Source organism: Sander vitreus, chromosome 2 (genome assembly GCF_031162955.1).
Source record: "Sander vitreus isolate 19-12246 chromosome 2, sanVit1, whole genome shotgun sequence".
Lineage (NCBI taxonomy): Eukaryota > Metazoa > Chordata > Actinopteri > Perciformes > Percidae > Sander > Sander vitreus.
The window spans coordinates 29,348,783-29,375,334 of NC_135856.1; the positions used below are offsets into that span (position 1 = coordinate 29,348,783).

Here is a 26,552-nt window from a genome sequence, read left to right on the forward strand (position 1 = left end):
AAAGACAGTTTTCTTTAGTCTGTAGGATAGGATTTGTAGGCCGGGACATCTCTGCAGCACCACAATATTTAATTCAGAATGGTTTGACGCATATTTAGCCTTTAACAAAAATGGGGCCCCGCCTGCCATATTGCTCCCCCCTGCAATTAATTGCACTAGTCCATAATGCGATTTCGATAAAATTGAGATTAATTGTGCAGCCCTTACTGAACAACATTGAACTAAGCGCTACCTTTGGGAAACTTTTGACACTGCGGCAGAGAGGTGTTGTTTCAATTCTGTGGACATTTTGGATGCTGCAATGTGTGGTGTTGGAACGGATTGCATTAAAGGTTGTTTCTAGTATTTTTGCTTCTCCAACTACAGTATGTCAATAGACCTTTTCCACAGCAGGCATTTTGACTTGTCACAGTAGGATAAGCACAGGTGTTACTAATAACATCAGCAATGGTTCAGTTCTATTTAAGTGTCAGCAGATTTTTGGGAATTCATCTGTCTTTAGTTTTACTATTTACATTGGTGCTTTTCCTACTGTGATATGTCAAAATGTCTTCCATAAAAAATGCCTATAAGGGGGAACATTTAATGGAAGCACCTTTCAATACAATGCTGTCCAACACCACCGCAAAGAGCAGCTTCAAAATGTACAACAGAATCAAATCTACAAAAGAATCTCAACAACACTGAACACATTTTACATGGCTATTGTACTACGTTGTTTTTTGTTTTTCCAATCATCCAGTGTAAGCAATATCCGTTCATGTAATACCTCAACTTTGCACTATATTGTAATATTGTTGGTGTTCATACTAATTCAAATTTGCATGGCATTTTTGTTTGAAAATGCCATACAGTTAGGCTGTCAATTTAATAATTTAGCTATGAAGGGAAAATAAGCACTCTCATTCCCTAAATGTAATTTACAACCATTCACATTTAGTATTTGCTTACAACCACTAACTTAGTATTCAGAGACAGTATTCAGATCCTTTACGTGAGTGAAGAAATACCACATTGTAATACTCCATTACAAGTGAAAGTCCTCGCTTCACATTTTTACATGAGTAAATGTGCACAGTTATAATAACAAATATTAACTTAAAGGTGAAAGTAGGCCTCTCTGCAATGCAGGACAATGACCCTTGTCAGAGTTAACATAACGTGCTAATTCTTAGTGCTGGATTAACATGTAGGCAGCATTTATGTTGTAGCTACCTGAGGTGGAACTAATCTGGGCTATTTTATATACTGTTGGGTGCTTACGTTTACTGTTTAACAATACATCGCATATTATGCTTATTAAGTAACTATAACTCAGATAACTAGCTAGTAAAAAGTACAATATTTCCCTCTGAAATCTAGTGGAGTACAAGTATAAGGCAGCAACAAATTGAATCACCCAAGTAAGGTAGAAGTACCTCAGAATTGCGTACAGTACAGTACAGTACAGTACAGTAATTGAGTAAATTCTAAGTAACTTTTCCACTTCACAAGGTCATTTTTGTCCCAGCAAACCTCCGGAAAAAGGAGAGGATGTGTGCTGCGTGCTTCGGCCGGTAGAGGGCGACAACGCCCGCCCACGCCCGTAGGTAGGTCTTTGGAAGTTAAGAGAGCGTGTGCCCCAACACAACCAAAACAATGAAAGCTATCATTCAGAGGGTCACCAAGGCGACTGTGACAGGTAAGCGGCTGTTTTGAACTGAGCGAAGGTGGCATGCTTTGACGTCTTTGATAATGTCGCTAAACTGAGGCTAATAACTTTGTTTTATTAAAGTCGCTGACCATGCACGTTAGCTAGCTAGCTAACCTAGCTGGGTTAGCATTAGCAGTCCCAGCGAGCGAAACAAATGAGGCTCCGGAGACAGCCAGTTGCGTCTTTGACCGGAGTCCAGATAGAGAACCGCTGGCTGGGTGTACACTCTCGGAGGAAACCAGTAAATGTTATTTTACTGCGCAAATGATGAAAGAGTCCTCTGGTGTCGGTGGCACTGGCTCCTTTTCTCCACACACACACACACACACACACACACACACACACACACACACACACACACTGTCATTCAGCCTGTCACCAGTCAGTCTTGGCTGCTTGTCACTGAATGACTACAGTACCTGCTCACTCAGTCATTAACCTTTTCCTATTTTCCTACAGTGGGAGGAGAAGAGATCAGTTCAATAGGACGAGGACTGTGTGTACTGCTGGGAATATCAGTGGAGGACACCCAGAAGGATGCTGACTACCTGTGAGTGTTTGTGGGAGGGACCCTTCACACCAGAAACAGAACCCTGACTGGATTTAAAATCACTGTTTAAACATTTGTGCCAGAAAAACTAGTTTGTGGTAGGTGCAATGTCACACTGATGAATTTGGAATTCTTAACTGACAAAAGGTATTGTATGTGATTCTAGCTCATAACAAGATGCATCGGTACAGAAATCCTTAAGATCTATTGGAGGTGACTTGTGACTGTCTCCATTCCAGTTAGTCCACCAGGCAGCACTGACACGTTTATTTTTCAACTTTAAAATGTCCCGTTTATGTTAGATTAGGGGGTGCACGATTCAGAAAATGTCAGGATTCAATTCAATATCGATTTTTAGGCTCAAGATTCGATTCAAAATCGATTTTGATTCAAAAACGATTCTTGATTAAAAAAAAAAAAGATTCTCAGTATGTAAGTGTAGTTACTTTTTATACTTTTTTTTGCACACCCCTATGTTAGATGTATACTTGACATTTCTTCTGATTTATTTAATCACAAATATCTGTATCAACCTCAAAAATCCTGTATTGGTTGGGCTATAGTTTCTACCAGTGCCATGATGGTAAGAGGTGTTGCATGTGTTAGAACATTTACATATGCACTATGGTCTCGCCCTCAGCATTTTTATTTTATTTTTTAATTGATAATTATTATTATTATATTTTTAGTATTTGGGGTCTTCTCAACCTTGGGGGTGTTTACATTTTACTATTTAAAAAAACCCCAATACTTAGTAGGTAGGCAGGTCATTTAGAAGCTGATTCCAATGTTTTTAGACTCAGTATGTGTTAAAGTTTTACAAAGTTTTAGACTTCCTTGCTAGAAAATGGAATTTACTGAAAGTGAACAGTTGGATCAGTTAGGCTAACTGAACAAATATGATGGGTGGTAGGGTTTGTGTTTATGGGGGGGGTGGGGGTCTCTTCTAAGTCTTGGCTATGGCCGAGTTTACAATATAGCTAACCATTTAAATGTAGGTTTCTACTATTGGCTTCCATTCATTTTTGCACAGTATTAAAGTCTTCTAATACAGTCTTGAAATGTGTTCAAGTTGTGTAATCCAACACACACATCAGCTCTGCACATGAATGGCATTACCATGCAACAATAATTAAACATGAAAAATAATGACAGACTTTATGTTCACACTGATGGATTACAGAATTTACAAGTCGACTTATTGATTTTCATGACTTCAATTTTATTTAACATACATATTTATCATAACAAGAGTTATCTCAAGACACTTGGGGTCTAGACCACACTCTATAATATATAAAGACCCAACAATTCCAGTAATTCCCCCAAGAACAAGCATTTAGTGCAACAGTTGCGAGGAAAAACTCCTTTTTAGGGAGAAACCTCAGACAGACCCAGGCTCTTGGTAGGTGGTGTCTGACGGGGCCTGTTGGGGGTGTGATGAACAGTGGCAATAATAGTCACAATAAAGATAATGGAACAGTGACAAGAAATAGTAGTTGTAGTAGTTCATGGCATAGCAGGGCACTGCAGGGCGTTACAGGACGTAGCAGGGCACAGCGGAGCATAGCAGGGCATAGCAGGACGTAGCAGGGCGTAGCAGGACACTGCAGAGCGTAGCAGGGTGTAACAGGGCATAGCAGGGTGGCAGCAGCACCATGGCGACAGCTGCCACCATGATTTAGGCGCCACCCTAATCCAAGGAAACATGCTGGGCGAAAAAAAAACATAAGGACTCCGGGGAATAAGCTCCCCAGAGCTAGGTTGGTAACAAGCATTTCTGGGACATGGATGCACACAGATGGAAAGAGAGAGGAGAGAGAGGCTCAGTGTGTCTCATCAGAAATGAATGGAAACCAATGAGTGTCATGAACAAAAGGTAAAAAAAAAAAAAAAAAGGGACTTAATATAGCATGAATTTAAAATGAGCAAAGATGTACTGTAAAGTATTCATGAGTTGTAGTTTAGGAGCTCAAAACTAACAAACGCAAGCAAGGTTTTTAAAAATGATTCCTGCATAAACTGCACAATATTGTAACTCTGATCAACAATATAATCAACAAAGTCCTTGTTGTAATGGATTATCTCAAGTTCCAAGTTGTTTTTCATGTCCTGGCATGAAAAGCAGCCACTGCCTGCCTGGAGGATCAGTCTACAACCTTGTAATATACTTTAAAAAATGTTCAGTATTAATGGGATAAAAACATGAAAAGTCCAGTGTGGTCCCTTCAAATAACACTAATAAGGTATCTGCCAACATTGACCAGATTGATCAGAGTGATTGTCACAGTTACAGACAGGTTGTTTCTCATTTGCTTTTCCTCGTGTGTTTTCAGAGTACGCAAGATCCTGAACCTGCGGCTGTTTGAAGATGAGAACGGGCGGGCGTGGAGCAAAAGTGTCATGGACAGGGACTTTGAGGTGCTGTGTGTGAGCCAGTTCACGCTGCAGTGCATACTGAAAGCCAACAAGCCAGACTTCCACTCAGCCATGCCTGCAGAGTTGGCCCAGCCCTTCTACAATAGCATCCTGGAGAACATGAGGAGTACCTACAAGCCAGAGCTCATTAAGGGTGGGTGGACTGAACTGATGACTGTTGGACCTTAGAGGAGAGCTAATAAAACACTTAATTCATGCAAAGATATGCATGAATTAAGTGTTTTATTAGTTTTCAGATTAAGTGAAATCAGTTGCCATTGTCCCACTTTTTCCCTTAACATTTAAAGTGCTCATATTATGCTCATTTTCAGGTTCATAATTGTATTTAGAGGCTGTACCAGAATAGGTTTACATGGTTTAATTTTAAAAGAACACCATCTGTTTGTTGTACTGCACATTGCTGCAGCTCCTCTTTTCACCCTGTGTGTTGAGCTCTCTGTTTTTAGCTACAGAGTGAGGCATCACACTTCTATCCCATCTTTGTTGGGAGTCGCACATGCTCAGTAGCTAGGTAAGGACTACTAGCCAGTCAGAAACTTGAGACAGCAGCTAGGCGAGCATTATAACGTGTGTTACAAAGTGACGCACGTTCGTCACGGAAGTAAAGGCTGGACTACAGTAGAGCTGTTTGGAGCAGTTTGTGAACAGTGTTTTCTGTTGGAGATGGTAAGTCCCTTTGGGGTGGACTTTGGGCTTTTTCACTTTGTAAACCTATAACATGCACACAGAAGATATATAACACAATAAAGGAAAGGGAAAAGGCCAAAAAGCATAATATGAGCACTTTAATGTCAACCCTAGGTCAGATATTGAGTAGCTGATAGCCATTGTTTGTTTTTTGACAGTATGATGGATTTTGTGCAGTCGGAGTTGAAAAATTGTTTTAAGGGTCATTGTGAAAAGTGCGGAGATCAGAAGATAGAGGCCAGTTTCAAAAAAAGTCCCGGGAGGTTAGAAGACAACATGGCTTATAAAAAAAACTGGGATCTTTACAGCCACAGCACGTTTCCAAGCTTATTAATAACAAGTCTTGAGGCTCACCGTTATATCCACTCACTTATACGTTTGGATCAGTGCCCTGTCTCCCCCCCCCTGCTATTTAATTGCCTGTATTACTACGTCAGTGTAAGGTTATAACTCCTTTGGGGGTGGGAGGTGTGGATTATCGGTGCTGTGACACGCTGGTGGTGACGGTCGCGGTGAATTGGGTCAGCCCACGGGGGAGCAGGTGCGGAGAACTCCTTGTCCCAGCAAGGGAGGCATAAGTTCTCCTAATTAGTCCCCCCCCCCCCCAGAGAAGAAATATGATGATGCAGCGCTTCTTCCACCCAGCCCACGACTTCATTGTGCAGATGGTGTCATTAATCTCGTGGACCCAGTGGAAGAAAAGGAGAACATTTAAGTTGAAACTTCCTCTCCTCCTGCGGCCCCTTTGTCTTTTGTCCCCAATGTCTCAAGGCTCCACTTTATCCTACATCCTTATAAAACATCTACTGTCAATGTCAAACCAATTCCACTTGTGTTTAGCGCCTATTAATACTAGGATGTTATGTGGGATGCACTTGGCTACTTAGATTACGCTGCATTTACATGGCTCCGTTTTGGTTTAAAAATGAGTATCTTTTGCTATGTTTACACCTTGCATTGGCACTGCTCTGGCATCTCAGAGCCCCCACACCGGAGACATTTGAAAACATTTCTGACCCCGTTTTGGTTTGGAATCTGCGGGGTTGTGTTGCAGTCTCAACGGCCGCAAACGGAGACCTTTGGCAACGCCGACACTGACGCCAATATTTCGCCGTCTGATTGGGTCATGACGTCTCGTTCTCTGAGACTAAGCTACTGACAGAGTATACATGCTGCCTCCTGTTTACCCTGGCACGCACATGCCCAGTGTACAAGAATGTTGATAAGATATACCGGTTTGGGCGTGTTAATTTAAACGCAGATTAGTTATTCTACTGTAGGCTAACTGTGGCACTGATGCTATTAGATGAAACTTGCCTTTATCTTATGTCTTTGATTTTTGATTCTCAGGTCTCATTCTTTATGGCTTGTAAAATGTCTCTCTGTTTTTGACTTGTGTGTCCAGACGGGGAGTTTGGCGCCTATATGCAGGTCCACATACAAAATGACGGGCCTGTTACCATTGAACTGATGTCACCTAGTGGCCCCACAGACCCCAAACAGGTACGTTATTGAGCATGAAGGTATGAACAGAGTAGTTTGACAAAAAAAAAAAATCTTATCTCAAGGTCCACTGATTAGCCCTTTTACTGTGGCTTTACTGGATGGCTTTCTCTCTTGAGCCACTAGGTGGTGATATTTGCTCTTCTGTTGTGTGCAGTAGCCATAGACCAGGGATCTTCAACAGGGGGTCCTCAGATTCAATGCAGGGGGACGTCCAAATTATTGTTAATTGCGGTCTTAACATGAATCCAACATATTGTTAGCAAATATAAATCCCCACTGAGGATAGGCTTACTGGCCTATAGGTAAGGTAGTCCCTAAGCTAGCCATCCAAACATACAGCTAATCCTGAGGATTCACTGTGCCACATGTATGTTTTAAATTGAAAACATGATTTACAAAATCATGCCAACAATTATAAGGCTATTTTAAAAGCTTAGTATTCTATGCAAAAAAGCTATGTATAAAGGCTTTAGGCCGCCCACACGTCATTGCAGGCCCAGTTTAATATGCAACTTCATTTTATACAATATATGTAGTAGGGGGTCCCTGCTCCATCTCTCTTTCAGTTAAGGGGTCCTTGGATTCAGCTCATAAAAAAGCTCATTAAAAAAGGGGGGCAAAAACAAAAGTGTTGTGTTTATAATTTTGTTCAGTCTATCTATCTATCTATCTATCTATCTATCTATCTATCTATCTATCTATCTATTTATCTATCTGTCTACAGACAAAGTAACAGAGATACAATGCTAATGTTGCTCTGTGTTTGCTGGTTGATAAATGGTGCAAATAGGCAACTGCTTGTATGGTGCCAGTTTGTCAATGCTGTGCTTTCAGTTTCAGTGCATGCAACTTTAAATACTCTTTTGATAGTTAAACTAGCCTGTCACTAATGAGCAATTCACTTTTATGAATTCTTCCTTCATTTAGTTGTATTCTGGTGTTTCTCTATGAGATGCAAGCTACAAGAAATTATCCCAACCATTACTTACTGATGTCATCTTTGGTGTTTCACTGCTGCATTTTGTTACTTATCACACACGTCACTGCTGTGATAAGGTAAAATCTGCCAGTAATTTCTCCCTGGCAGGTTTATTGGACGGGCTCTACACTCGATGAGTGCACACTCCCGTGGTGCATTTGCCCCTGAGATCAAGTATTGAAGGTAGGGCTGGGTGATATGAAGAAAATCAAATATCACAGTATTTTGGACCAAATACCTCAATATCGATATTGCGACGATATTGTAGGGTTGACTATTTGTTTTTTTACAAAATAATTACACAATGAGATTTGACATTTATAATCATCAGTAATGTGAATATAATGATTAAGTGGGTAAAGCAAATAATATAACAGCTAGAACAGGCTGGTAGGTTCAGAAAATTACATCACTTAACTGTAATGCAGCCTGTAAAACCAGGAAAAGACAACCCCTATGTCATATCACGACATAAGACAATATCTAGTCTCATATCCCGATGTGGATATAATATATAATAATTGCCCAGCCCTAATTGAAGGTAAACTACTACAAGCTAAATACTGATAAAGGATAATAAATGTTGGAATCTTGGACAAAAAAAGAACTTCCCCTAAATCCAGACCCTAACAAGTATGCCCTTTCCTAGAGTGACGTCTGCCATTGCCACCTCTTCCACAGCCTTGTGGAGTGAGACTGATTCACTGTGTTCTCACTCTGTCACCCCCATGGCATAGCTGAAAGCCCCCCAATTTGGCGTGTGTGTGTGTGTGTGTGTGTGTGTGTGTGTGTGTGTGTGTGCGCGCGCGCGCCAATGTGTTCTGTGTGGACTTCAGATGATTGGCAGCACAAGCCCACATGCACAGGCTTTGGGGAGCTTGCTGTGGCCACTTCACGCTCACCCTCTGCAGACCTGCTCCCAGCCTGCTCATTTTGATCTCTGTCCATTTCCATATAGGCTACTACAGTGGTGCTCATAAGTTTATGAACCCATGCTAAAGTTGACTAAAAAATGGAATAAAAAAAGTCATCTTTTGGATATTGATCTTAATGCCTTAATAAAAAAAAGAAGGAAAAATCCAACCTTTAAGCCAATTTTCGTTGTGAATGAATAATGTATCGTAAATAAATAAATGTTCTTCCTTAAAATACAGGGAGCATAAATATACACACCCCTATGTTAAATTCCCATAGAGACAGGCAGATTTTTATTTCTAAAGGCCAGTTATTTCATGGATCCAGGATACTATTAACCTGACTCCGCCAGGTGGATTGCTTCGCATTTGCTCGGCATATCCATCTGGGAACTTTCCGTTGGAGAACTTTTGGGAAGGGGCGAAAATACTGGTTAGCTGATTGGATAAACCATCTGTCTATCACCACCTACAGTCATGTGAAAAAATTAGGACACCCATGCTAAAGTTGACTGAAAAGAGGAATAAAAAAAATCATCTTTTGGAAAGTGATCTTAATGCCTTAATTAACAAAATGAGGAAAAATCCAATCTTTAAGGACACCAATTTTCTTTGTGAATGAATAATGTAGCGTAAATAAATGTTCTTCCTTAAAATACAGGGGGCATAAGTCAGTACACCCCTATGTTAAATTCCCATAGAGGCAGGCAGATGTTTATTTTTAAAGGCCAGTTATTTCATGGATCCAGGATACTATGCATTCTGATAACGTTCCCTTGGCCTTTGGAATTAAAATAGCCCCACATCATCACATACCCTTCACCATACCTAGAGATTGGCATGGGGTACTTTCCATAAAATCATCTCTCAATGCAAATCAAACCATGCCATGACGGTCGCCTCGTGCCAGACCGGGGGGGGTGTTGTGGTGTGAGATACTTATTTTAATACAATCAAGTATCAAAAACTGAGGAGGACACGCTGTTGGATGCTCCCCTCCTCTCCTACTCTTTCTTCAATGCCTAACGAATCTCTCTCTCTCCCTGACCCTGTCTTTCTGCTTGAGCAGCACTGGTTGAAGCCTGAAAATATTGTAAACAAATTAATAACATAACTAATTACACTGGTCGGACTGTTGAGCTCTGTTTCAGACTGATACCTCCAGTTCAGGCTGGTCCTCATCCTCAACACGTGCGTTTTTCAGTGTAAGAGTAAAACAATGACATAACATTATTTATAATAAGTTTATTTGATTCACAGCTGCTACATATAGTGTTTTGACCTCGACAACCCAACTGCTTTTTACCGCAAACTTGCAACTAGTTAACTTTCTAAAGCAGGCACAATTTCTTGCTTGCTAAGAGTCGGGTCGGGACTCCAACATTAACACACTGACAACATTGTATTCAGAATATGAAATATCGTTATAGCACTTTTTAAAGTGTGATTGTGTAAAGGTGTTCACGAGATACCAACCTTTCGTGAACTTGTGAATTTCGTCAGCCGTCTTCTCCTGTTTCTCCTGCGTGCGTGCGTGTGTCACAAGTGACAGAGAGGAGGAGGAGAGCAGGGAAAGGAAATGCAGCTGGACGAATAAGCTGCGTGTTTTAAATAGCGTTAAAAATTTTTTTTAAACACTGTCAACTTTAACATGGGTTCCTAAACTTATGAGCACCACTGTATATGCCTCATAGGGCTGGGGGGGAAAAATCGAATCAAATGTATCGTGATTTTTATTTTTATTTTTTGTGCAGATTATTTTTTTTTTATGTTTTAAAGATTATTTTTTGGGCATTTTAGGCCTTTATATAGGACAGCTGAAGCTATGAAAGGGGAGAGAGAGGGGGAATGACATGCAGCAAAGGGCCGCAGGTCGGTGTCGAACCTGCGTCGAGGAGTAAACCTCTATATATGGGCACCTGCTCTACCAGGTGAGCTAACTAGGTGCCCTGTGCTGATTTAAAAAAAAAAAAAAAAAAAAAAAAGATTATTTTCCTCAGAATCGATATTTTTTATTTATGTTTTTACCAATGATTCACCTACATATTTTCTGTTTATGTGGTACCGCCGACTGCAACTACATCATATCCGTTTCAAAACAAGCGAAACGGACCGGAAGCAGGAAATGCTGAAAATCCATGTTGTGTTCTTCTTCTTTACAAATGAAATAAATGTCAGACTGACTGACTGACTGACACGTGATGTGCATTCGTTTTTAGAAAACAATTAGGTTTTAGAAATGTCTCATGATATATTGTCTCTAGAAGTGTATTATACAACTTTTGTTTTAGTTAAAGAAGGAAATGAAAATCGCAACACTCAATGCTATCGAATCGCAATAAATGAAAATAGAATTAGATCTGGAATCGCTACCAATGTATCGTGGAAGAATAGAATCGGGAAGAAAGCATATCACCCCAGCCCTAATGCCTCAAGATGCGTGTCCATTGTCAGCGTCGTTTCCACGCTTCCCATTCATTTCTACGGGAGCAGCCGTGCAATGCATTCTGGGGGCGTCGCAGGGACTTTGTAGAAGCGGGGCGTCGAGTCGCCCGCTCCTCATTTGCATAAAGCTGAATCCAGGCACTTTCATGCAAATGAGGAGAGATGCCAGCTTGTTTACTTTAAGCAACGTTTTGCCAGTGTTACTTTGCCTAAAGTGGTGGACGTGCTGACATTGCCATCCCTAGAGCCATGCTCCTACCATATTTAAACAGTATTATTCTGGGCGCCCGGATAGCTCAGTTGGTAGCGCAGGCGCCCATGTATAGAGGTTTACTCCTCAACGCAGCTGGCCTGGGTTCTACTCCGACCTGTGGCCCTTTGCTGCATGTCATTCGCCCCCCCCTCTCTCCCCTTTCATGTCCTCAGCTGTCCTGTCAAAAATAAATGCCCAAAAAATAATCTTAAAAAAAAAAATATTATTCTAGTATCAGTATCTAAACTTAAACATTAAACTTTAGATTTACACAATATTGTTCTTTCTGTAATGGCTCTGCACCCCTAGTTTAGGAACCACTGGATTAATCAATAATGTAAATGTGTTTTTGGTAAATAATTTTTTTTTAGTATAGTTTTACAAGTATGTTATATGTCTATTGTTTTATGAATAAAACCAAAATAAAATAATGGTTAGTTTCACCTCTAAATATCTTTAAAAAAAACAAAAAAAAACACCATTTGTATACACCCCACTCAGCCTCCTACTCCAGAAGTTATCATATAGCCGTCCTGAATCGATTCTGGTCACATCCGTGGATTCCGGCCAACGTCCTTATGCTTTGGCTACGGGCCGGCTTTGGCTGCTCTCCCCTTGGTGGGCTTGGGAGGGATATTAAGCAGTCCTCAGAATTTTAATCTTGTCTCTTCGGGATGTTTTGCTGTGGGGGCCGAGGAGCCGAAGCCAAGGCTGAACATGAGGGATAAAAGGCCAGCCAATAGGCTAAGCTTGGCACGGGGGAGAAATGAAGCAATGGCCAACAGACACTGTTCCTTTCTTTCCATGAATCAGGGATTTAGTCCACTGCAGGTCAAATGGGGAGCAAACTATAATGTTATCCAGAGCAATGGAAGTCATCCTGTTTCGGATGTTCACTTTGGGACGCTGAGCGACAGGGGTCGATAGCAGAGGGGTCCTTTTCTGGAGTTTTTCTCTTTGTTTACCTGACTGTTTGTGCATTTTGTTTTGGTCTCTAGTCTGGGATGAAACCCAACATACACAGCATACACAACATGATGTAATGTTTGATCATGTTATGTCATGTTTTTAAAAGTGCTCATATTCTGCTTTCCCCCTTTCCTTTATTGTGTTATATATCTTTTTGTGTGCATGTTATAGGTGTACACAGTGAAAAAGCCCAAAGTCCACCCCAAAGGGACTTACCATCTCCGACAGAAAACACTGTTCACAAACTGCTCCAAACAGCTCTGTTGTAGTCCAGCCTTTACTTCCGTGATGAACGTGCGTCACTTTGGCTACGTTCACACCGCAAGTCTTAATGCTTAATTCGGATTTTTTGCTCGGATCCGATTTTTTTGTTTGGCTGTTCACATTACCTTTTTAAAATGTGGCCTATATCAGATTCCAGTGTGAACGGTTTGCGGTTTCGAACTGACCCGCATGCGCAAAAGAACAATAAGAATGACATCAGAGGCAGCACGCTGTCGCACTAAAGTTAGGGAGGTTATGGAGGAAGTAAGCTTTTTAACTTTTATTTCAAAATGTTTGTGTAATGGCAGCCGTAACATTAATGAGCAGGTGCTGAGGAGGAGAAGAATGAAGAGAAAGCGAGACTAATTGGCTATTTTGGCCTTTTGCAGGGTTATGGCTGCAAATTCACTACAGAGGTCTGTGTGGATGCAGAGACGAAGCCAGGAGTGGTGGGACTGCATTGTGAATAGCTTCACAGAGACCCAGTTTATTCAAAACTTTCGGAGGTTGAGGGCAACTTTTAATTATCTCTGTCAGATTGACATAAAAGTCGCATCAAATCCGCCTTGGTTGTTCACACTGCGGCTGCATTGAAAAAAATCTGACCTGGGTCTGATTCAGGACCACATATGGAAGTGGTCTAAATCTGATTTTGAAAAGATCTGGCCAAGATTTGAGTGTTCACACTACTTCTGAAGTCTGACCTGGTCACTTGACCCCCAAAAAAATCACATTGGGGCCACTTTTGCCTGCAGTCTGAATGTAGCCTTTGTAACGCACGTTATAATGCTCGCCTAGCTGCTAGCATGGCACGCCCTCATACTCTGCTTCTGACTGGCTAGTAGTCCTTACCTAGCTACTGAGCATGTGCGACTCCCAGCAAAGATGGAACAGACGTGAGATGCCTCACTCTGTAGCTAAAACAGAGAGCTCAACACACAGGGTGAAAAGAGGAGCTGCAGCAATGTGCAGTACAACAAATATATGGTGTTTTTTTTTTTTTTAAATTAAACCATGTAAACCTATTCTGATATAACCTAAATACAGTTATGAACCTGAAAATGAGCGTAATATGAGCACTTTAATATTGAGTTGGCATTCCGGAGTTTGGGGTTTAAATGAAGCTTAAACATTAGAGTAAAATGTTGATGCTTGATTGCAAAAAGAGGAACACGTATAATTAGCACCATTCACCAGCCAAATGTTGGTAAAATATGCAAGTGGCTGGTAGATTTGTTTCACTCACCAGCCCAAAAAAACATGGTAATCTATTTAGTGGTTGGTAAAATGTGAACATTCACTAGCCATTTGGCTGGTGGGTTGATTTTGAACCCTGCGTATGTTTATTCCCAGTGTTAAGTCATCAACAAAGGCAGTAGGCCTGGTTTGATACTACAGCATGTTTATGGGTTCAAATGGGAATAACACAGGTTTTTGGTGTCCTCTTTGAATAATGTAACATCTTACGCAATGCTTTGTATTTTAAGATGACATTTAGTTCATAAATATTTCCCCAGCAGCATTAAAGTTTTAGCATGTGTGTTTACAGGCCCTTTTCAGACGGCGCGTAGCATACCTACTTCATCATTACTGCTGTGGTGTTTTATGGACCGTGAAGAATACAATGAGGAAGGGAGTTTGTTTGGAGTAGTGACTAGTCGTGCTGAGTGGCGCTGGGAAGGGTTGTTTCGGAGTGTGTGAGAGGCAGTGCATGCTGTCACAACATTGGAGTGATCGTATGACAACCCAGAATAGCTCTAAATGAGGAGAGAATAGAAGTGGTTGTGCGTCCAAAAAGGCGAGTCCGATGTGCGAGTGCTGCTTTGTGGCGCTGACGTGTTTCTCCTTCTTTGTTTAATCAGTTTAACTAATTCATGCGTGTTGGGAGCTAAGGGTGAATACTGAACATACTGCAAAGGTCATGATCTGCAAGTCATGATGCAGCATGTTCATGGTGTGTGCCTTAGCCCGCTGAACCACAAGGAACCCCAGACTGATAAGGTTTCAGTTACTGTTCAGCCAAAGGAGATTTCTTTTTTTATGTTTTTAGAACTTTTCTTGTCTTAAAGAGAAACCAAAGATTTGCACACGACAAATGTGGATGTCCCACACATTTATTGTATATTTAAAACCCTTTAAGACATTATTTTCCATCAGATATTCATGATTAAATGAGCAACAAAAAGGGGCGTGGGGAGGTGGGCAGTAGCTCAGTCCACGGGGGCTTAAAGACCGTACAGAGTGTGCACTGTTAGCTGGAGAGGTGCTAGTTCGCCTCCTGGACACTGCTGAGGTGCCCTTGAGCAAGGGACTAAACCCCCTAACAGCGTGGACCGCCGACTACATGGCAACCCCTTTACTCTGGGTTTCCACAGGCAGCTGAAGTAACAGCAGAGTGGAGCGATTCACCTCATTCCCTATGAGAACAGCGGTATGAGCGAAATCCAGTGACAGCGGGGAAAGTGCCTGGATGTTCACTGCTCTCCCGCTCTCCCAAAGTTGACAATGAGAGGGCGGACTCGCAAACGTGCCACCAATATATATTCTGCCATGTATACACACATGCTATATTTAAAATTATGAGCAAATGAAAAGATCATGATTTTCCTATAGCCTACTTCACCATCCGTCTCTGTACGACTACAGGAATGTTAACAGCTAGCTTGGCAGAGGGCTGACCAGGCAGAGTTAGGTTTTATTTGGCAGTTGAGTTCAAATATCAACAGCTCTGCTGTAGCATCGCTTACTGCACCTTTATGGGCACATGAATTTAACTGTGAGATAGATCTTAAATGAACCAAGCTTTCTGGTTTCTTGTGTTTCCTCAGCTGTCCAAGCAGGAGAAGCAGCAGCAGAGGAAAGAGAAGACGCGCTCCAAGGGCCCCTCAGAGTCGAGCAGGGAAAAAGTCGCTTCACGTTCCCGACAGGACCCCAACGCCAGCAGTGGAGCTGACGGTGATGTGTCATCAGAGAGGGAGACCTAGGTCAGCAGGGTGAGGGAGCCTCGGAGACGTACCCAAAAAAAAAAGATAGCACAAATGTATGCAGTCACATATAGTCAGTGTTGGGAAGGATACTTTCAAAACGTATTCCAATACAGAATACATGCCAAAAAATTTAATTTGTAACGTGTTACGTTACTCAATCGGAGTAACGCATTCTGAATACTTGGATTACTTCCACATTGAATTACATTTTAGAAGTGTAGGAGTGCGGCCATCACATACAGCTTACTAAACAGGCCTATTCTTGTGTGTTCTTCTGTTCCAACTGGCTGAATGGGTACCTGAACAAGCAGATAGATTTGTAGTATTTGTAGTCCCGAACTGCATACCACAAAGTCTAAGCTACCACGAGCTAATTTTAGCTAACGTTAGCTAGCATGTCAAACGGGGCTAGTCAGTCTTTCAACAGCTCTGGGGCGGGTAAATCAGCACGTAGGAGAATGTAAAGTTGCACGTCAACTATAAAATAGCAAGGTGACCAGTAAAACTACAGCAGACGACTACCCTTGGCTAATAAAAAAAAAAAAAAAAAAAACTTACTTTAAGATGCTTCTTCAGGTTGGAGGTGGAGTCTTTGGACACGTAAAAGAGGTTGGTTGCTGGCAAGCAGAGGTCGCACTGCAGTTATATTTTGTTCTCCCTGTTCTGTGAAATGCTGTTTGAATTTCCAAGATAGAAACGCAGTCCTGCCCTGGCTCTGTTGTGCCGGTTCCGGCTCCATCTCTACCTCTATCAGTGATCGTTTTCATATTGGGGCTTCTGGAAAATGCGTGGAGTTGCCTTAATTTATTCAGAGAGTGAATAAACCAGTGAAACAGAGAAGTATCGTCATGTAAGCCATTGATTTCAACAATGTAACTGTATTCTAAATACCAACTATTTAAATTGTAACTAACGGAATACAGTTACTCATAATTTGTATTCTGAATACGTAACGCCGGTACATGTATTCCGTTACTCCCCAACACTGCATATAGTACAGTGTTCTTACACACACCAGGTGTCTGCAGATCATTAAAACAACACGTCTTTTATGTAACCCTTTGAAATCCGCAATAGATATGGTCGGCCAGTGCCTGCATTGATATGTTTGCTTTATTGTGATGTCATTTTTTGGAGAATCTTCAAATGCTTCTTATCCCTAACATCAGTACAACCTACGCTCAAAAGGTTATGTAAGTCAATCAACCATAAAAATTAATAAAAGTATTAAAATTGTGTCATTAAAAAACATAAAAATAAGATTTGGACATGTGTGCGTCACTTTTTACTAAATAAAAACACAAAACATATTGATCCAAAACAATTCTAAATGTAGAAACATTAACAAAATATTCCTTAATGCTGCATAAGTTGTTTGAACTATGTACACATTTTTGTTTTTGAGATATACAAATTTTTACGAGTTTTGATAGTTACATCTGCTATAAAAAAAAAAAATAGGTCTCGAGCTGTTGTACATGTAAAGAGTTATGTATGTAAAAGTCATATTGAATAGAAAAAGTAGTCTGTATTAACTCAACTCAACAGCAGATACCACAGAAACCTTGACAGACCTGAACACACAAGAAACAATATGCGGAAAATGTACAGCTGTGCCTTTTTTGCAAGAGATTGCACAGTTGGTGTTTTTTTTTCTCTCTCTGTTAGCAGATATCATTTTCCAAGGGAAGTTAAGCTTGGGAATTTGGCACAATTTCGTACCTTTTTAATAGTGAATCTTTAGGTCTTTTAGGTCATGTTTTGGTTAAAAAAGTATGCCCATTTAATAGAATTGTAACCATGCACTGCATTAAAGGGTAACTACAGTTTTTTTTCCCCTGTGTTTTTGTGTCTAAGTGACTGATGGGAACAACAATCTTTGACATTGGTCCAGTATTAAGCGAGATCGCTGCAGTCGGCAGCGGCGAAACAAGCTACAATGTAAGTTAACAGGGCAAATGTCCAGCTTGTATTTACGTTCACAAAAGTGCTCGTTTTGCCACTGACAGGGTCAGGTTAATAATCTAACTGTCTGACAACATTATGGAAAGGATTTCTAAGGAGGTGGACCTTTCTGTTAAAGAGTAAGATCCTTTTTTTGAAACCTAAAAACATCCGCAAAATTGCGTTTGCTAAACCCACCAGACTCCATGTAAATAAACGTAATTTTAGCATCGTAAAATACACTTCATTCAAAGTCGACAGAAACAAAATAAAACTATGAAAAGGCATTTTGGGTCGTCTTTCCACTTTTCCAACCATCACAACTCTAGTTTTGGTTGGAATAAACACACAGTTTACCGATTTGAAAATATGTTGGCTCTATACACGCTAAAAGTATTGCTTTTTTAAATGGAGTCTGGTGGGTTTAGTGCTATCGACCTCAGAGCTGTTTCTGGTTAAACAGAAAGGTCTCAAAGAGATTTTAAAGGTCTATCTCTGAAAGGATCCTTTCATTAATCTGAGCCTGTCAGTGGCAAAATGAGCACTTTTGTGAAGGTAAATACAAGCTAGACATTTGCCCCATTTACGTTAGATTGTAGCTTGTTTCGCCGCTGCCAACTGCAGCGATCTCGTTTAATACTGGACCAGTGTCAAAGATTGCTGTTCCCATCAGACACTTAGACACAAACACATAGGAAAATAGGGTCCAGGTTGAAAAAAAACGTAGTTACCCTTTAAGCCGCACTCTTCCATTACATGTACAGATCATTTGCCGGTATCCCATTAAATAGTAATTAAATGGCAACCCTGTGCATGCACAGTGTATTCTCAAGCTTGAATTCTTTCTAAGTACCTTTCCCCATTAGTTAACTTGCTAGCTGGCTAACTCACCACATGACACATTTCACGCTGTTTTACTGCATTATACTGTATGTATTTGACAAATTCATGGATTTATTTGGCAAATGAATGGATTATGTCTTATGCTTATGATATGGTATAAGTTGTGTTTACATCTGCATATGACACGGTAAATACAGCCGGAGCAAAAAAAAAAACAACCCTATATTTCCATTTTATTCCCGTTAATTACCATGAAACATTTCCACCTTGAATATTCCTGTAATTTTGCAACCCTACTCCCATGTATTATGTTTAGGGCTGTCAATCGATTAAAAAATGTAATCTAATTAATTACATACTCTGTGATTAATTAATCGAAATTAATCGCGTACATAATTAACGGTGCCTGAACCGATACTTTTTAAGAAGGTAAAAAAAGAAAAGAAAAAGGGTATTAAACAACAGTTGGTGACATTAAAGAACGGCTTGTTTATTGCTAAGGCCATATGGTCAAAATTAAATGATTTAATAATAATGTATAACAATAACAATAACTTATTTCACTAGTAAATTGCTGTTGAACGACAAAAACAACAACCAGATAGGAAAAGGACATTTACAATAACTTCAAATGCACCACGAGGCTGTAGTTTACCAGTTTCATTGAACGCACCGTCTGTGTTGTTTCTCCGACGGCAGCTGCAGATTGTTACATCCCGGTGTTGAATCCTCTACAGTAAAACACAGTCAAACTTTACACCGTTTAGCGTTAGCTGTCAGCATTGTAACCGTGTTTAATCCAGCTACTAGCTAGCGGTAGGCTAACGTTAGCTGCTGTTGAGTATTGTGTTAACTAGCATCACATGCAGCGGGGTTTGTGTTTCCTGTAACGTCTGTTTCAGAGCAGCAGAGAGAAGCGCAGACATATCAGTGGAACCAGATTTTCGTCTGTATGCAAACGTCAATATGGAATGGATTAATTTGCGTTAATTTTTTTAACGCGTTATTTTTTCTCAGATTAATTAATCAAAATTAACGCATTATTTTGACAGCCCTAATTATGTTAGTGTACAATATGGCAGCTTTAAATGTGCAGTGAGAGGAGAAAAGCAGTGTGGTTCACATTCACCTCAGCATCTCTGTTTTTTCCACTTCTCCTCTTCCTGTCTGTGCCTGCTCTCTTTGATATTGTTGACATCGCAGTGAAACTCGGCAACGCTCACGAGAGACAGACCTGTTTGTTTCTCATTCTGTGGCTCATACTGCCGGGGGATGAGGAGGGGTTGGGGTTGCTCTTATTTGCCTTCAGTATTTGTTTACTAGTGCAAAAACAGCGGAGTTCTGGGAGAATGGAGACGTGGAGGCATTGAGTCAGCTCCCTCCATGTTCCTTCTGCCGTCCCTGCTGAGGCTGCTGCTGCTGCTGCTGGCTCCTGTGGCACAGCTCCTCTCCCTGTGTGAACTCTCTGGCAGGCACACGCATTATGAGGATACGCCGTTAAACTGGCACTTTAACAGCAGCCATACAGCCCGCTCCTCTGTGCACACGCACTGTCCGACACCAGTATGAACATTTTGAAAATTCACCATTGAGGTGTGTTGCATATAGGGCTTCACGATATGAGGAACATATGCGATAACGTTGTTGAATATCGCGATAACGATATTAAGTGCGATAAATAAACAGGTGATGTTAAAGGGTACTCAGTTCTGCCTTTCTGCTGCTTTCAGGATTCTGCTAAAATACAGCAAATTGCTTGTTGAATTTAAAACAAATGAAAGAAAATATTTTCCAACATTCATTTTTTGAACAAAATGAACATTGAATTTAATATATAAGGCACCACTAAAAAAAGAATGACAGTTACATTTTACAAGTTTTCACACCAAAAAATCTCTCTTTCACGATGTGTTTATTGCGCAAGTTGATATCGTGATGACGATTAAGAAAACGATATATTGTGTATATATTGATATATATTTTTTGTCTTGTTTGGTACAGTTTTGTCTGTTCTATAACGCCTACACACACACACACACCCACCCTGTAGTCCCATCTCAGACTCTTCTACTGCGGGGGGCCCATGCACTGTAATCCCCAAGTGCATGTTGGGTAAGACATAGAGGCTTCAGCACCTCGTTACATAAGACCTTTTTGTCTGACAGAGAGCCAGATCGAGGGAGATCGGAGAAAGAGGGGGGGTGGGGGAGTCTGAAAAGTCAAGAGAGTTATTTGGATTTTCATGTCAGCAGGGGAGTGCACACACAGCACTTTTGGAAATGTGTGCGCTATGCTGGAAGGAGAGGTGGGAGAGGGACATTTGGATGTAAGAGAGTTGTCAGACAAGGGGCTTGCATGGCTCTGTGGCTGCATATTTTAAAGAGAGAATTGGTGTTCCCGAGGTCTGCTCTGCATGACTTAAACATGAGCAGTGTGCTCTTTCTCCCGAATGAGTAATTTGTGACAGTCCTCCATTATCTTTTCTGGTCTTCCTTCCTTCCTGGCTGCAATCTTCTGATGTTGATATAAACAGCGTACAGGAAGGTTTCTGCTGTGAACCAGCAGACTGCTGTGAACAGTTTCTGGCCCACATTGTCAAATGCTTTTTCAAATTGTTTGGAAATCAACTATCAAAGACCTGTCAGAGATATATTTAGAGAGCACATTTAACTTCCATTTTAACATATTTTTATATGGCAGCTCAAGGTTGTGCCTTTTTTTTTTGTTTGTTAAAATATGCTGACAAAAAGTGCAGATTTCCCATTCGACCACTTCATATCACTGAATTTGTATCTGGGTGAGGGCATTTTTTAGATATTTTTAGTATTTAAGCGTCTTTCAGCCAATTTGAACACAACTCAGAGAAATGAAAAGAGAGCGATTACTGGATTTGCATTCCTAAGGGGACCAAAATTGTGCTCCAAATGAATGCTTATGTTGCTCCTTATCTGCTGGATGTGTAAATAGGTGTGCTACTGCAACTGTTACATAACAGCAAGGTTATAAGATGTTGATAGTGTGTTTTGAGCTTGTTGAGCTGCCCTCAAGCTTGTTGAGCTGCCCTCAAGTGGCCCAAAAAAATCAATGAATGCAGACTGTGTTACTTTTGCAAAAATGTAATTAATTAGCTAAGATTAGCTCATATTTTGTTTTTTGGGGGGGGGGCTAATGTTTAGCTCCTTTATTTTATTTACTTGGTTTGGTATGACCGGTAGCTCATGGTGGCTAATGTTAGCAAGCTTTTAGCCTAACGTTAGCCCTCCTCTCTTTGTTTACGGTCTTAACCCCCGCTTGCCTGCACTTCGGTCGGTAAATGTAGTGCAGTAAACATTCCCTCTGAGGTGTAGTGGAGTACTTATGAAGTAGCAGCAGGGGCAATTCTAGGATCAGACCTTTAGGGGGGCTCAGCCCCTAATGAGAATGTGACACGGATATAGTGCCTTGCAAAAGTGTTAAATCTGCACCATGAAATCACCAACTTCTTCACAACCGCACTACTGCTCTCCCTCTGACTCAGCCAAAGGGCCAAAATTATAATGTATTCTCATACGAACTATTTATGTCAGCACAGCTTAGCCAGTGTATCCCACCATAATGGTTATTATATTGCCAGATTCCAGACAATCCCACTTACACACTATATATATATATATATATATATATATATATATATATATATATATATATATATATATACACATATATATATATAGAGAGAGAGAGATAGATAGATCTCTGTCTATCCCACTTACAAATATGAATATATATTTCTACTGGTATGCTTCCTAGTGACATTAATGCAAAAATATGAAGAAAAAACTATTCAACCTGTGTGTGCATGGTTATAATTCTGAATAATTATATATAATTATGAATTCTTTTTAAGTTTTACAAAGATAAAAACATTACCTTTTTTGGAGGTATTTACGCTTCTGAGCCGAAAATGTCCCCGGATTTTGTCTCAGAAATCTGGTCACCTTATAGTATTCGGTCTCGTCACAAAATCTCTGCGGTACCGCTTGGGGCGAGAGAGGTTACGTTAGCGACGCGAAGAGAGGAGACCGCTTCTTTGAGGAAAAAAATAAAATAAAAATCCATATAGGCTGTTAAATATATAAATCTTACCTCGTAAAAACAAACAGTGCTTGTGTGAGTGTCATGAACTCATCTGTCTCTGGCTCCCGCATCACTCAATATTTCCCACACTGGCTGTTAGATAGTTAGATACTCCTTTCCATGGAAGTCTAATTACATAGATATTGCTATTTCAGTGTAAACCAAAAAAAAACTGGAGTAAGGGAGACCCTCTACAGTATGGGGGCTGATGTATTAACGTTATAATTGACAATAATAACAATACTTTGTTACATTTCTTCAATATTAGCTAACGTCTTGTCGCAGCACTTTAGTGTATTATTTAATTGATTTATTTTATTTGGATTGCAACCACCAGTATTAATCACAAATACATTTGATTACAACACATTCTCACACCCATCTCGTAAAATATGGGACGCTTGGTCAGGTGCCTTTGTCGTTCTCATTGACGCAAAGTCTCCTTTAGCGCTTTAAGTAAACGCGCTTGGTCGGGACTATTGCCGTCCCTTTTGATGCAGTTATGTTAAGGAAAAGGTCGTGGGTGGGCTTACGGTTCCGTGACACGCCCGGGAACTACGGGACGGTCGGGTTTAGGAAAGAGGGTCGTGGGTGGGCGTACAGTTCCGTTACACGCGGGAAGAAGCGGGACGGTTGGGTTTAGGAAAGGGTCATGGGTAGGGCGTACGGTTCTGTGACACGCGGGAGGAAAGACAAAAAAAAGCGACTGTAGCAAGCGGGACGCGAATCCCGCTCTCCTGGGTGAAAGTCCTGTGTTTGACCCATCCACCACCCCGACCAACCTCCTTACGCGGAAATTTGCCCTTTCATACTACTCGCTAAACCCTATCGAACTGCTGCTCTCCCCGGTGCGTTACACAAACACGCTGAAAGACGCCTTTTTCGTCGCATCAGACGCTGAGCAGACGCTCAGCCACTGTCCAAATGTCCTTATTTTATGAGTTCGGAATGAGAACAGGTTGTTGATTAAGCTATCAAGCTCAAGTTTCATATTTATGTTTCATTATTTTAATTTGCAATGGGAACTGAAGTTATGTTGAGGCAGAGACAGGACAACTAGGTGACATTCACAGGTGTACAGACTTGAGCAGGTGAGGTAAAACCTGCACTGGAGCCCCGCACGAAGGAAGCAGAGATCAAGGGCGTGACAAAAAGAATCATTGACTTATCAAAAATCAACAGATTAGCCGACTACCAAAAAAATGGCAACTAGACTACCTAATAATCAAAAAAGTAATTCAAATCTCACTTTTTGCAATATGGGATCTTTAATACTTTACCCAGACGATAATTAATGATAGTACAAAAGAGAAGAGCCTGAGACCAAAACTATTGTGTTCTGTTTTTTCTCTTGTGCAGATGTCAAACCGGGGACATAACGGTGAGCCCAGTTTCCACAGGAAGGCCTTAATCCTCAGTGACTCTTACAGCTGACCGTGGACTGTCCTCCTTCCTTTGGAAATCAGCAGGATTCTCTTGGCCTGTCGCAGAGCATCACCCCCCTTTTGCCGGTGTCCTTGGCTTCTCTCCTCCAGATATACAGTAGATCCTCACAACGGATTGGCTAGGTGTAAAGTAAAAACACTGCCCAGTTTTCTTAGATCGATGAAGGGAGTTTGAACAAGGGTGCACAGGAAGGAAACAGCCATCGGCAGCACTGTACTATTTTTTTTTCTACTGCCTATCTTTTTCATGTTTCTACCTCCATCTGGCTTTGTTTCTGTCCCATCTTTTCCTTTCAGATTCCCCCTGCCTGTCTCCCTCTAATCCCTGCTTGGAGTCATGGCACTGACCCTGAAGCATACAGTAACTCAGCTCCAAGGTGGCAAAAAAAAGTATCAAAGGTACCCAGCCCTACCTGAGTCACAACCCGCGATGCATACTGGGCGATGGGGGTTTTACACATCATATTAAAGGAGAATTCCGCCAATTTTTACGCTAATCTTGATCGCTATAGCTCTGCGAGTACTAAAAAGTAGCTAAAATCGTAAGGGCCCTGTTCATGTGGCACAGACATATTAATTGCATTTTGGTGTCTGGTAAGAGGCACAAAGGCACTCTAAAAACTTGCCCCGACCACTGCCGTTTTAGCTCAGGGGGACGCTTGTAGTACGTAGCTGCAGCTTCTCCGTGTTACCTGCACTGATTCGGGTCGGGGGTTTTTCTATCGAAAGTACTCGCGTAGCTATAGCGATCAAGATTAGCGTAAAAATTGGCCAGAATTCTCCTTTTAAGTAATTCAGCGATCTGAATGTCTCTCAAACGGCTTCGTGAGAACAAGTGTCAATTACATGTACTTGTCCCTCTGTGGACAGGCTCACACAGACACAAAACGGGTTTTGACCGCCTGCCCCTTTTTCTGGGAAGTTTTTATTTTCAAATATATATATTCCTGTTTGCGTACAGCTTTCCTGTCAAACTAATTTACAAAATAAGCGGTCGGGAAGATTAGACTGTTAAGTTACGATTAAAATAAATTGATAAGGAAGTCAGAGTTTTGTTAATATATTTAAAGTTTTCTTCTTTTTTTTAATTATTATTAGATAAATAATTATAAGAAGTGCCCTTTTTCCACTTGAGACCCTGCCCCCCAAAATGTCTGTGGACATCCCTGTCTGTGGAGAGGGGCCATCTGTGCTTCACCATCAGTGGACACTGGCACCAGTCGGGATGGGCAGACTTTGGCCTCCCAAAAAAACATCTACTATTTATTAATGTGTTTGATTTGCGCTGTCCTGCTGTCACTTGACAGATCTGAATGTACATTTTCTTTTCATTTTATAAAGATGTCAAGAGAATGCTGTTTTGTGTGTGTTTTTCCACTGCATTATTCTGCTTGTTTTATATGTGATGCAAAAGCAGGGGTGCTTGTCCTTATTTCTCCTTTCAGCATCACCACCTGGCCCGTCTACACTGTCCCAACTTTAGCCCTTTTTTTAATTTATTTTTTAGTTCAGAAAGTTATTCCTGGCCAACTAGCATACCCCCCCCCCCCCCCTCCTCCTGAGCTGAGGTTTCTCCATGTTGTGGTGGAGAGCAGCAGGAGACGGAGAGGAGCTGCTGTAGCATGGGCCTGGGTGCTCTCGGAGAGAGAAGACATGACCCAAATATGTCTGCTAGCTAGCTAGCCTTAGTACTGCTTCAAATTGGGCTATCACTGCAGCTCTCCCACTGCAATGACTGCATTGTGATCCCCAGCGGCAGTCGGGCTTTAAAGGAGACTGCGGAGCCTTGGATTATTGATGTACTGTAGCAAACATCTGAGAGGGCTGCAATTGATTACAGCTGTAACGGGGTGAGAACAGGGAGTGTTGAGTAGGGCAGATGTTCAAGGTTTGTCTGTTTATGGAATCACCTGGGTATCAAACCAACCGGGCTGTTTGTGTGGACACCCTGAGCTGTGGGGCAGGGCAGTGGGCGCGGTGTCCCTCAGACATGGGGAAAGTGGGTTAAATTCCAGGCATTCTCTCACATCTAAAGCCACACTGTTTCTGGTTTGTCTTCTCAACAACTTATCGTACATCTTGTGCGTGTGTGAGAGTCCTTTGCCAAGCCCACTGGCTATGGAAAAACAATTTAACTGGATTTAATTTGTTGCCCACCCCCCTCCCCTCCTTCTTCCCCTTGCGTTTTTTTCTTCTTCTTCTTTTGTGTGCCTCTGAGAGGTTGGGAATTCATCTTGTTTAGTAATTCCATGCCCAGTCTGAGCTCGCTTTGCAAGTTAGAAGGGCCAGGTTCCATGGGCAGCTCTAGGATCTCCTTGATCTCCTTCATGTGTGGATTATTACTATAGTTTCCTTTTCCCATAAACGTGGATTATTTTTCTTGAAAATATGTTGGGCAACTCTCTGTCACATCTCTTGCCTTCCCTCCCGCGCTCTCTTTCTTGTCTTTTATTTTATCAGTCTAAGCTCCATGCTTCTAAGGGTTAAAAAAGCACAATGAAACCAGTTGCCTAGAGCC

At 41.2% G+C, this 26,552-nt stretch overlaps 1 protein-coding gene across 2 annotated transcripts; it reads left to right on the forward strand.

Moving 5' to 3' along the window:
* Positions 1 to 1,560: 1,560 nt before the first annotated feature.
* Positions 1,561 to 25,387, forward strand: dtd1 (D-aminoacyl-tRNA deacylase 1). 2 transcript variants are annotated; one of them, XM_078264963.1, is made up of 6 exons: positions 1,561 to 1,681; positions 2,153 to 2,243; positions 4,580 to 4,815; positions 6,775 to 6,872; positions 15,528 to 15,692; positions 23,949 to 25,387. In XM_078264963.1, the coding sequence occupies exons 1-5, from the start codon at positions 1,639 to 1,641 to the stop codon at positions 15,681 to 15,683; spliced, it is 624 nt and encodes a 207-aa protein (XP_078121089.1). In that variant the 5' UTR covers positions 1,561 to 1,638; the 3' UTR covers positions 15,684 to 15,692; positions 23,949 to 25,387. The 2 variants fall into 2 exon arrangements, with proteins under 2 accessions (XP_078121089.1, XP_078121099.1); XM_078264973.1 differs by having other exon boundaries at positions 15,528 to 15,683.
* Positions 25,388 to 26,552: the final 1,165 nt, after the last annotated feature.